The sequence below is a fragment of the Frankliniella occidentalis genome, unplaced genomic scaffold, assembly GCF_000697945.3.
Source record: "Frankliniella occidentalis isolate FOCC.00 unplaced genomic scaffold, Focc_3.1 Scaffold8, whole genome shotgun sequence".
Classification (NCBI taxonomy): domain Eukaryota; kingdom Metazoa; phylum Arthropoda; class Insecta; order Thysanoptera; family Thripidae; genus Frankliniella; species Frankliniella occidentalis.
The window spans coordinates 3,155,628-3,167,684 of record NW_026267138.1 but is presented as its reverse complement, the minus strand read 5'-3'; the positions used below and the strand labels follow the sequence as shown (position 1 = coordinate 3,167,684).

The following is a 12,057-nucleotide window of genomic DNA, read 5'->3' as shown; positions in this document are numbered from 1 at the left end:
GAATGACAGTCAAATAAGTAGGTTGAGTTTTTACACAGTAAAAAAAAAAGCTGCCTTGTGTGTTAGATAGAATACTTAAGTTACAGAATTAACTGAAAACATTGCTGTTTTTTCAAAAATTAAAATAAATGTCAAAGTTAGGAAATTCAGTTGCATGCACATATAGAATAAGAACAGATTTAAGAAAAGAGAGAAATCACAGCTGTTATTAGAAAACTAAGCAAGAGCCAAACTTTTCACCGCCAATAAAATAAATAATATATGAACAATACTTCAATATGATAGGTAGTTATTGAGTGCCACTCTCAAGCTACCAAAGAAACTCTTACTGTCTAACTGTAGTAGGTTTACCTGAATTTAAGTGACGATTCAGAAGGACCTCCAAAAACTTAACATAGCTCTACAGATGGAATTGCACGTGAAATCTTCACAACTGTTATTTTTTTAAAAAAGAAAGAAAGAATGCATAGTACTGAAACTTTTTTTTTAAAAAAGCTAGAAATACTAAAACAAAATTAATAAAGAGAACACAACTAAACTTTGGTAGTAATTAGTTGACAGAAGCCTATAATGATAGCCATGTCATAGATGGCATTAAGTCCTAATACAGGTCTCATATAATAAGAAGTAATGTAATGAAGTACAGTGCCAATACAAGGTTGAGTCGATAAAAATACATTTTAACTTTTATCAGAGGGATAATTAATAGTCACAGCACAATACCCATACAGAAATAAATAAAAATATAAGAGAATTTCTCACAAACAAAACAACAACAGAGAAGTAGAACACTAATACTTGCGATGGTCAAATACAGATTAATCACAGATACATTATGTAAGATCACAGAGGAGGATCATGGAAGAGATAGGTGAGAAGTTCAGGTTCTGTCATATGTGTGCGATACTTGCTAACCAACTCTTGCACTTTCAAACGCCGCCGCACATGTGGAGGCTGATAGCTACCCAAAAGAAAAATTTCATTAGATTAAAATCTTAGGTTTCAAAAAATATTTCCAAGAAAGAATAAGACTGAATAATTAAGTAAAGCTACCTGTCATTGTCTAATCTACGCCTCCGACACATATTTAAAGCTGTTTGACGAACAAGAGGTCCCAGAGCCCGCCGACTAACAACCATCCCGTCTACTAGGGGTGTTGCCAAACTCATACTAGAAAAATAATTTTCAGTTAAAATATAGCTTTCTTTCTTTCTTTGTAGTTCAAAATACATCAAAATTGTTTCATACCGTCCCTGAGGCCCTTGAAGTTTTACTCTAAGTAATCCACTTGGTAGAGCATGTAGAAAAATAACAAAAGAATCCCTCTCTGAAGGATGAGAAGCATCACTTGGGGGACAGGGTCCTTCAAGGCCAGTGCTTGTGTACAACAGCAAGTCACCTATGAACATACTTGTTTAAGAACAACAATACTAACAATAACAATACTTCAAAATATGAGCCAAAGCAAGAATTGTCAGTAACTTACCAAGTGGAACAAAAACATTGTCATCAAAGCTTTCCAACCAGATTATTAGAACTTTGGTGGGTGCATGGTGAGCAGGTGCACTTCTTGATGTTCCAGTTCTTCTCCTACCACTATCACTGGAACCAGGTGGGCCAGTCTGAGGGACTACCCCTTTATCCAAATCAAGAGAAAAGGCCCTTGGTTTATCCAAGTTAAGGGTGTGTCTGTCAGAAACATTACCCGACAATCCTGGACTTGGGTGTTTGAGATTGCGGGCAATCGCATTCACTCCTCCACAGTCAGACACACTACGCTCATACCATCCTCCTGTAATTTACAATTGAACAGTAGTCTCCAATGATTTAAAATAAATTAACAACAGTAAAAAAAATTCTACAAACTTGAATTTTGTTGTTGCTGAGCAATAGCTGCACTTGTTAGACTGCTGGTGCTACTGTTGATATTTAAGTTCAAGTCCAAACGTTCTGAGTCGGGTCCATTAAAACTACCACTCAGGTTATTAGCTGAAGGTACCACAAAAGCAATTTCACAGCTAACATCTGCCCAATAAAGAACTTGTGTATCACCATTGTACAAGCTCCCACCATGATCTGTGCTGACCCATTGTTCCACTAGAAATTTCCAAATTGTTAAAATCAAAGATAATTAATTATCATCATCCTCTGAATTTTGTTTGCGTACACTAATAGTTGAGCTTACAAATTGGAGGAGGGGGCTGAACTTTCCAGCTGGTGTTGATATGACCAGTCCAACCAGGGTGCTGATGTACATCAACAGGCCAGCCAAGACAGAGCAGCATCTCAAGGAAGTGGTCATTTACACTTGATTCAGAGAGCTAAAAAAAAGTGAAACAATTGATACAAAACTATATATTGTGCAAACTTAACTATGCTATCGCTAAATAATATGTGACAAGATACTTACAACATTATCAACAATTTCAGATGCTGTTTTCTGGCCAGCTCTAACATAGAACACATGAGCAGTATCACACGTTCTAACACCTATGTTATCCAGAGCCTCAAGATCTGCACAAAAATTAGAATTGCAGGCATCCAAAGCTGTTAAAGGGGGAACAGGAGAGCTCACACAGTCCTGAAAAAAAGCATTTCAGTTAAATATTATCAAAAACCCTACATAGTGTTTGTGTTGTTCAAGAAAAAAAAAACATTTTTGTAGTTTACCTGTAGGGAATCTAGAGATAAGAAACCAAAATGGGAAAGAAACAGTCTTGCAGTTTGGAAATCATGTACAACTGGTGGAGGGGTGCACTCTTTCTCAAGACCGCTAGATGAACCAAAACTTCCATTGCTTGTTTGTTCTGATTGACTATTGTTGTTATTATTACTAACCCCTAGGCTTCCTCCAGCCTCCAGGGATGATTGTTTGTCAATAAGCTGGGCCAAACGTGAATGCTCCATTGCTGTGGTCTCATTGGTGAGAAGAGAGTCCAGACTTGGAATGGACTTGTCTCTGAACAGAATTAAAAGATAAAGTTTAATAGTATGCACCATTAAGAATTAATGACTCTCTGTAACAACTTACATTTTGCATTGAGGGATACGGTCAACACTTTCTGGAAAGTGCCTATGTGCACTAGGTTGATGTATGCCGTGCTCTGCCAAGGGGACAGGTCGTCCAGGACTCATTCCACTCCCTGCCATAGCTGTTTTGTGAGGAATTCCTGATTTGTGCCGAGGCAAGTGACGGAGTTGCATAGCCCAAGCATGACGACCGAAGGGACCGCGAATCAAAACAGTAACAGTAGGTTGAGGGTCTGAAAAAGAAATTTTCTACAATGAGTTGGAGAAAAGTAAAGATTGAATCGCCACCCTGGCATTTAACTGCACAAAGAACAATTGACAATTTATTGAAGAAAAAATAAATATCTTAATAAATATTTGATACAACATGTACCGTTTTAGGCATAGTGAAAACCTAACAAATAAGTACCAAAATTACCCGTCAAAAAGTCAAAACCCAGGGTCCCTGTACGGAGTTGTGTCAAACTGCCTGCATAAATCCTAGCTTTGACTTGTCATAGCCTGGATTTTCCGACTTGCAGGCTTTTATCATAACAGACATGCACTAATAAAGCTTTTCACACTTTACCTTGGTCGTTCCCTAGAGGTTCTTCTAATAAGGCCAACACAGTAGAGTTTTCCAAAACAAAATAACGAAATCTCTGCACAGCAGCTGCTCTACTTGAGGCAGCTGGCCCACCACCAGCAGTTGGCCATGAATTGCAGTGGCGTAAGAGTGAAACTTCATCCAAAAGAGACGACAATGATTCAGCACCACAAGGTGATGGGAAGCAGCCAACCTGGAATGTTTTAATTTTTTGTACTGTAGAACAAGAAGAGGAGGGGAGACAAAAGGCTTACGGTATAAAATAATTAGAACTGCACAGTACTTGTTCCAAGACAACAGTAAGCAAAGCCTCAGCAGAATCACGAACACGCATGGATGCTGGTTTTAACTCCTTCTCATCTTTCATCTTGACAGGTTCTCCAGGTTTTCCCTAAAATTATGTTGTGATTTAACATATCCTTAGAAGAATGAGAAGCTAAAACATTAAGAAAAGTATGTGCAACTTACTACAGACTTTGACCCTGAGATTCCCAACTCCACAACTTCTAAGACAATTCCTAAACACTCTTTATCTTGAAGCAAGTAAGGGTGAGCAACAAGCCAAATTGCACAACATTGAAAAGCTGCTACAATTGTGGAATGTAAATCCTTGGAGTGGGCAGGTGGTGGTCGCCAGCATTGATAGACAATGTAGTCACATAACCACTTTACAGCTCGCTTACATTCCAAGGAATCTATAGATCAGAAAAACAATTGAAACTGTTTCAAAGATAATTTAGAAAGTCCTACAATTTTATCAGAAGACGACCGCACCTGTTTCTTTAATAGTAATACGAGCCAAGCCAGATAGCAGCTCTAATGCTGCCAAAGACACATTGAGGTCTGTTTTCCAGCTTGATATCAACCGATGGCAAACTAAATATGTAGCCCGCACAAACAATGCATGTGCTGAATCTGTATAGAGAGAGATAGATAAAACAATTATCTTGAGTACAACAGACTATTAGAGTTTTAGTTATAAAAAGATTACGGTAGATTAGGATTGGAGATAAGTTTCAGGACCACATTAAAACAACACGTAACATTCAAAGCATGCAAAGGTCTTTTACACCACCACCAGCTTAACGACCATCACAATCTACATTACAATTTTAGACAGCAGATTTTTAAAAAAAGATAAAAAAATAAGAGTTTGTAGTGAATTTACTGAAACAATGCAACAAGATTAGCTTCACCTTCATTCATCTTTAAAGCCTCAGAGCAGATTAAAGTAGTGACATTATCATAAACCATTAACCATTTAAAACTTGTTAAAATTTTACGGTTGTTATCATCCTAATCATGTTTTTGTCACACCACAATTTATCCATATGTCTGTAGCGTCCCTACAGGGATGCCCTTGGACTCGGCAAGCAAATACCGGGAGGTAAAAGAAGAATAATAAAAAAAGCATACACACACAAAACAAAAATGAATGCCAGCACAAAACTAAATTAAGAGTTCATAATGAACTTATTTAAACAACGCAAGAATATTATCTAAATCTTCATTCATCATTAAAGTACTGTAGAAACATAAAACAGGAAAAGCATATAAACACCAAACACAAATGAATACCAGCACCAAACCAAACATAAGACATATAGTACAACTTTTCACATTCTAACCACACGTAGAAGTGCAATGTAAAACTTATTTTCCTATACACCATCAAGCTTACTTTAATCACTAATAATTTTTTGTAATACTTTCCCTTTTTATAATGGAAATCATTACAATCTTTAAAGGAAAATCAGAACCAAAATAAAAAGGTTCATACGTAACAGGACACGCTTGCCAAAATTGAAAGGAGAGAAATGCATGCAGTGCAAATAATACAGGAAAATGAACAAAAAAAAAAAAAGCTTCACAAATTATTTTAAAAGGGCTGAAAACTAGTTCCAAGAGCAGGCAAATCACACACATAAGACATCAAAATGTTAATCAAAAAGATGTCTGTTGGGAAGACGAAGATGAAGGTATCAAAGTGATACAAAGTATGTGAAAAGAATTAGCAAGACACCAGGAGTCAATGCACCAGCACAATTGAAAGGAATTCGTAAGCTTAAAAGTAAAGTGGACCACGCTTTGAAAAACTGGCACAGAAAACAGAAAAATATTCCAATTACATTTGTTGATGCCGCAAGTTGGGGGTTGGTCGAAACGTTCAAACCAACTCAAAGCACTACCAGGGTCTCGATCACTTTCAGCACCATCCACTATATCTTCACCATGGCTAGGGGTCAGACTGGGAAGGCTAAGGGAGCTCATAGTATCAGAAGCTAAAAAAGGGCAAAACAAAAAAACACAAAAAAACACCAAAAAAAACAATAATAGAACCTTGCATAAATATTGATCCATGGGTACTTTCGCAAACACATACCAAGCACACTAGACTAAAGCACTAGCAATTTAAGTGGAGGACAGACAAGTGATGCATGATAATAAAGGGCCTACTAATGCAAAATACAACACATTTTGATAAACCAAAAAAAACATTTAGAAAAATATTCCTTTCAGTATTACTGAGTATTACACCAATTGGACAAAATTCATGAAAGAAACACATTTTGATGAGAATGATAGAGAATACTCTAGTTAAAAAATATTCCTAACATTCTCAATCATTGATATTGAGTCATGCTATATATAATGCAACCAAGCTAGGAAAATAAGCAAATAATTGAGACACATTAGAAGTAGGCCTGAATACAGGAGGAAATTGAAAAATCTATAGCCACTGTACTACTTTACAGAAATTTTAGTACATGGACAGGGCAAATCATGTCTTGGACACTGAACTAAAATTGAACCCTAATAAGTTTAGGTTTGTCTCTACTGTCTACACCATAATGTACTACCAGTACATATTACTATTCATAGGATTGCTGATAATCCTTGTAAGATTAGATTATGTTTCTTCTTCAACTTGCAGTTATTTATAATGAGTTACAGATAAGATATATTTAACTAACGGTATTAAAATTTTCTTGGCACTTGCATGCATGGTAAATTGGGTAAATTAGTGTTGTACCATTCTTGCACCAAGTTTAAAAAAATAAATTTTCAGTTTCAACTTAGTTTTAGTTTGTTTAAATCTACTTCATTACATAAGATATAAAGTACTCAAATTGGGTTTTTTACCTGAAGAAAGAAGATTGCTTGCACAATCACTGTTTGCAAGACCAGAAGTTCCAACCACATCTGGTTGTGCCACCTGGTCTGAAAGTTCAAATGCTGCTGAGTCCTGCACACTCAACAATAAGCCACCTGCAGGAAAAAAAGAGTAAACTTTTTTGTTTAGACAACAGCGCCTATTAAAAGGAAATAAATTAAGAACAGATTAAAGTGATGAAAACAAACCAAGAAGCATTTGCGTGTTTTGAGGGTCAGATTCCACCTGAAGGGCATTAATAAGGAGGTTCATGAGACGAGGTTTTAGCTGAGCAAAAGTAAGAGGACTACGATCAGCACACCCAACACCAGTATTGGGGTTTAAGTCCTTAATTGTCAAATTCTAGAAGAAGGGAATAACAGAGAATTGTAAACAGCGGAAAAAATAATAAATGATGCAGAAGAAGAAATGTGCAAGGGAATGTGGACTCACCTGAAAATGTAGAGGAAGTGCAAGAACTGAAAGAAGAAGATGAATGGAAGCACGCCTGAGTTCAGTTCTTGACACTGTATTAGATTTTAGCTTCAGTTCTTTATCAGGAAGAACCTCTTCTAATGCATCAATGACATAGGGGAGTAAAACTTGGACTCCATCAAGATCAAGCCGAAATAGATCAGCAGAGTTCAGTAATATGCTTGCTAGAACTTCACTGCACTCAGATCCCTAGATGACGAAAGAAGACACTTGTAGAAGCTTGGTAGTAGTAAACTCCATAAAAACATATACAGTTATATATATTTTAATGACATACCTCACCAACTCTGAGGCCTTGTTGGAGAGTGAGATAAAATCTAGCAAGATAAACAGGCAGAATTTCTTCACCTGTTTTCTTAGCACAGAATATTCGGCACAATGCACCCATAGCCTCTGCACGTCCTGCCTGATAACGATCAGCAGCTGTTCCTGAAAGGCTTTCAGAATCATCAGACACAGACAAAGAGAGGGAACCTGGTTGAGAAAGTGACACAACAGATGAGCTGCCTTTTCTTGTATTAGCAGTGTCCATTAAAACAGAATTTGGCCTTTTGGTATTTCCAGATTCGGATCCTGCAAGTACAAATCATATAAAAAAAGAACCATCCATTTGTTTCCAGTTTTATGGCTGTTTCAATATTTACACTTACTAGATGAGGCATTTACTCGATTGACATATGCTGTCTCACAACCAATTTGAGCAGCTTCAAAAAGCCATTCACCAAACAAATGGAGAATACTGTTACACTTTGGCCGCGATGGAGCTAGAGCATTTCGAAACTCTGACCCTAGTGATATAATAGCTGGGGGTAAAACAAGAAAATATTACTAGGCTTCTGATATTAATAGATAGATAATACAGGAGCAGAACCCTATGAACTGCGGTTCGGTGATGAGATATAACTTACATGATAAGCTTGAGGTCGATGATGGTCCAGAATTTGGTGTAGCGGGGGTATGATGAGAAGCTCGACTACTAGTCAATCCTATCAAAGTTGACTTTGGAATTCCTGTAACAAGTATGCCTCTTATTATCACTCTTTTCTTAGTACTCAGAATGAAATTATTTTATAAAACTACATGAGTGAAAGAAAGCTACAGACGAGATACGGGACAAAAAATGAAAACAAAATTATAGGTCTAACCAATCAATAACCAGAAGTTTACCGGATTTCAGTCCTATGAAAATTCTACATGGGTTTGGAGGGGAGACGGAGTGTGTAAAACAAAACTGCTGGCATGCATAAGAAAGAAAGATGATGGAGGGTGGCAGGATGAAGTGGTAGTTTAATACTAAAAGTGCCCATTAAAACCAAATCTTGAAATGCAGACAAATAAATAGAGCAAAGTAAAAAAAAAAAAAAAAATTAACTAGCTACTGAACTTTAATACAAGGGTGGTAACCAAAAACCTAATGTGAATGTAGAGAAGAAGAAATTGAGGGTTAAAGAAAAGCAGCTTCTTTCATTAAATCATGCAATAAACTACAACTTTGATGATAACTGCTAAAGAAATCATACTGAAGACAGTGAAGGGAAAGCCTACCCTTTGTGACAGTAGAAGGGGTAACACTGAAACTCTTGGCAAGACGTCTGGTTGGTAGAGGAGTGGGTGTTGTAGAGAGGGGACTTGGGCAAGAGGTATGGGCTCCACCAGAGTGAAGAGAGGGGGAAGAGAAAGGGGATGAATAGCCGTCTTTCCGTTCCTTCTCAGAGAGCAGTCCAAAGTCCATGTGCAATGAACGTGCTATGCCTATAAGAATACATACAATTCACAACCCTACTTTAAAAAATAAATGAAACTAGATAGTACTTAAGAGATATGGTAGAATTTGTATAGAGCACCAAAATTTCTGTAGCATAAAAAGTCCCTAGAGAAATTCACTAAACAATAGTTAAATGCTCAATTTGAGAGATCAGAAAATTATCCTATAATTTCACTCCAGAACAATTACAGAAGAGGGCCATCTTTTGTGGCCAACAGATTTGTAAAACAACGACAACAAAATACACATATAGCTTCGGTGCTAGAAGAATGCTATGTTAGGCAAAGAGAATTAACAAAAGCAATGGAGTTCCCATATCTATTCAATAACAGTGCACAAAAAAACACAAAAAAAAACTAGTAATAGTTACAACAATGTAACTTACCTAGAAAAGCGTCAACTTGCCCGGCAACACCTCGGATGGCTTTCAAAAATATGATAGGAAGAGCAGACAAACAAGGATGTTGGCAGGGATCAATCACACTATCTGATGCTAGGGCATACTGCAGGAATTTTTGTGTGTGAGATATAACTCCTGGCCGGCATAACTGAGCAGGATTGCCTAGAGTATGTAGAAACCTGAACCAACTCTGTGAAATGCAATCTGGTGTCATATCAGATGGAACAAGTTGGGCATCCTCCTCAGCTGGGAAACAAAGATACTCATAAGAATTTCAAAGGAAAGAATACATCAAAGAAACGAGGGAATTCAAGACTGATAAGATATTAAATGACATACTTATTTTCAGTTCAGGGAATGAAGGTCCATACACAAATTGAATGAGCCTTGAAGTTAGAGCGAGGTTAACTCTGTTCCATTGTTCAACCAGAGCAACTCGGTGCCTCCAATTATGACACATCTCTCGTAAAGTCTTCCATAAAGGCGGTGATGGAAAACACCGAGCACAGGCTAACAGCCAAACCTCAAGGAGCACACTAAGAACTCTTTCACAGAGTTGGTCCCCAACATCATCTACCAAAAAAATAATGGATTAGGTTTACAGTGTTTCAATGTTCATGAAAACATTAAAACAATTATTGAAGAGGAAATTCCCTTCAAATTACTGGTTTAGTTATTTACCTTTTACAGTAGGGGGTGCTAATAATGTATCATTAATAGCAAGCAAGAATAGAAGTAAGGCTTCCCAAGTCTCACGAGAAAGTGCAGCAGAGGTCTGAGCAATATGTTGTAGAGTACGAAGGACTCTATGACACAGTACTGCTTGACGATTGATAGTATCAGCCCCTGTAAAAGAATAGGGAATCTCATATTAAGTAACGGGTAGTAAGTCCTGAAATGAAAGTAAATATCAATAGAACTAATATAGTGATATAGAGTGATTTGCACCGCGGAAAACATCAAACTCTCTAGTAAACACAGTAACTATTGCAGCATACATGAAACTAAAATCATCTACAAATATCTGCTTATCTTCTTTCTTGCTATGACAAAAATATCTTTGCACTTTGCAAGCAGGTTAAGGAAAAAAATGTAATGGCAAGTAAAGAACATAAAACATACCCAAGAATAATAAGCAAGCAAATACAACCCATGCTACAAATTACTAATCTAATCTATTAAAAAATTAGAAATCCTCTTTTACCTAAATCTGAATACAGGAAGGTCCACGCTTGAAACAAGAAATTGAAAATCCGTTAGCAGACTTTAGAGAGAGATAGATTTCCCAAGATGTTTTACTATGTGCAACGGACTTATTTTTGAAAATCAATGACTTAATTACACCCCAATAGGACCTGCAGAAAAACTTACCTTCCCCTTTGCGAGGAACAAACAGATTATGAAAATGAGCAATTATTCGACGAGCGTACAGATCTGGGTCTTCAACAACAGGCTTTGGAACACTGACTTTTGGTGATGGCAAAAGAGCAGAGAGCCATTCACAATAAACATTGACGCAATCCCTAATAGTGTCATGTTCACTTAATGGAAGACTAAGACCAAAACAGATCACCTGAAAAGATATGGAATTAGGACACTGAAACAGTCACACTACAAAATGAGAAATGTAATGATAGCACTCACCTCCATACACCACTGTACTTCTCTGTCAGTAATAAGGTTGCTTGGTTGTGGGGGTTGTGATATTCCAACATTTGATGCCAGCTGACGAATAATTGCCAGTGATACATCTTTACCAGCATTTCCAGGAAATTTTTCCAAAACGCTGTGCCCTTCTTCACTGCCATTCAGCAGGCGAGAGCTCAGGGAAGCCCACTCCCTGTACATGCCAGGGCGGGTCACACTGCCCTCGCACTCAGACTAAAACAAATTTATACAATATTAAAATGAGAATGTAGCAGGAATCGAAAACTCTAAGTGTATTGAATAACAAGAATGACAACAATATTAGCATAAATAGTTTTAGAAAAAAATGCAGGTAATTTCAAGATTAATTATTTAACTATTAAAAAGAAGGACACTTGTTGGAGTTTGACAATCCCAGATGACAGCAACACAGTCACAGCTCTACCTCACAAAAATTTTTCTGAACATGTAGGGAGAAATCTGACATTTTAGATTGTTGTGACACTACAAAGAACTATTATAGTACAGGAAAACCAAGGGTACACTTTTGAATTTCTAAAGATACTTACTTTCAGGTTAACCCTATTCAACACACTTAGATTCATAGATAATAATTCAAATAAATATTGTACACCAACAGAACATTTCTGACTTCAGAATCCAAATGTTGCGAAAAAAACACCAAAATAAGGCAACTTTTGTCCCATAATCCGACAAATGTGATGGCTCGTACAAAAAAGTATTAAAGGTGCCTATATATCTGTCCAGGTTTGACGGTGTAGAGGGATGACGGACAGACGACAGAAATAGGCGATAATGGGCAAGTGCTCTTATTGGCGTTTATTCTCATCCCACAATGCACCGCGCAAGCACGCGCGAAGAGGTGCCGTTCAAATCAGACAGAAGTTTCGGTCTTTTGATCAGAAGTTCGAGGCCTAATTTTGCGTTTTTCTTAGCATTCAACCACTTGAGCACAGTGA

The 12,057-nt window shown here is 37.2% G+C and overlaps 1 protein-coding gene across 6 annotated transcripts; it reads right to left on the bottom strand.

Annotated features, from left to right (window-relative positions):
* Positions 1–467: 467 nt before the first annotated feature.
* Positions 468–11,986, bottom strand: LOC113214580 (ral GTPase-activating protein subunit beta). 6 transcript variants are annotated; one of them, XM_026434004.2, is made up of 28 exons: positions 11,647–11,986; positions 11,075–11,311; positions 10,802–11,003; positions 10,635–10,661; positions 10,112–10,276; positions 9,770–10,003; positions 9,416–9,676; positions 8,811–9,017; positions 8,174–8,275; positions 7,916–8,068; positions 7,543–7,838; positions 7,224–7,454; positions 6,980–7,133; positions 6,761–6,886; positions 5,746–5,898; positions 4,391–4,531; positions 4,085–4,311; positions 3,900–4,007; positions 3,599–3,809; positions 3,032–3,263; positions 2,671–2,959; positions 2,411–2,581; positions 2,186–2,321; positions 1,867–2,097; positions 1,487–1,792; positions 1,249–1,399; positions 1,054–1,170; positions 468–961 (listed from the first exon to the last, which is right to left on the bottom strand). In XM_026434004.2, exons 1-28 carry the CDS (start codon positions 11,680–11,682, stop codon positions 844–846), a joined length of 5,022 nt encoding a protein of 1,673 aa, XP_026289789.1. In that variant the 5' UTR covers positions 11,683–11,986; the 3' UTR covers positions 468–843. The 6 variants fall into 6 exon arrangements, with proteins under 6 accessions (XP_026289789.1, XP_026289791.1, XP_026289790.1 ...); XM_026434006.2 differs by lacking the exon at positions 5,746–5,898 and having other exon boundaries at positions 11,647–11,985; XM_026434005.2 differs by lacking the exon at positions 10,635–10,661 and having other exon boundaries at positions 11,647–11,985.
* Between the last annotated feature and the right edge of the window lie 71 nt (positions 11,987–12,057).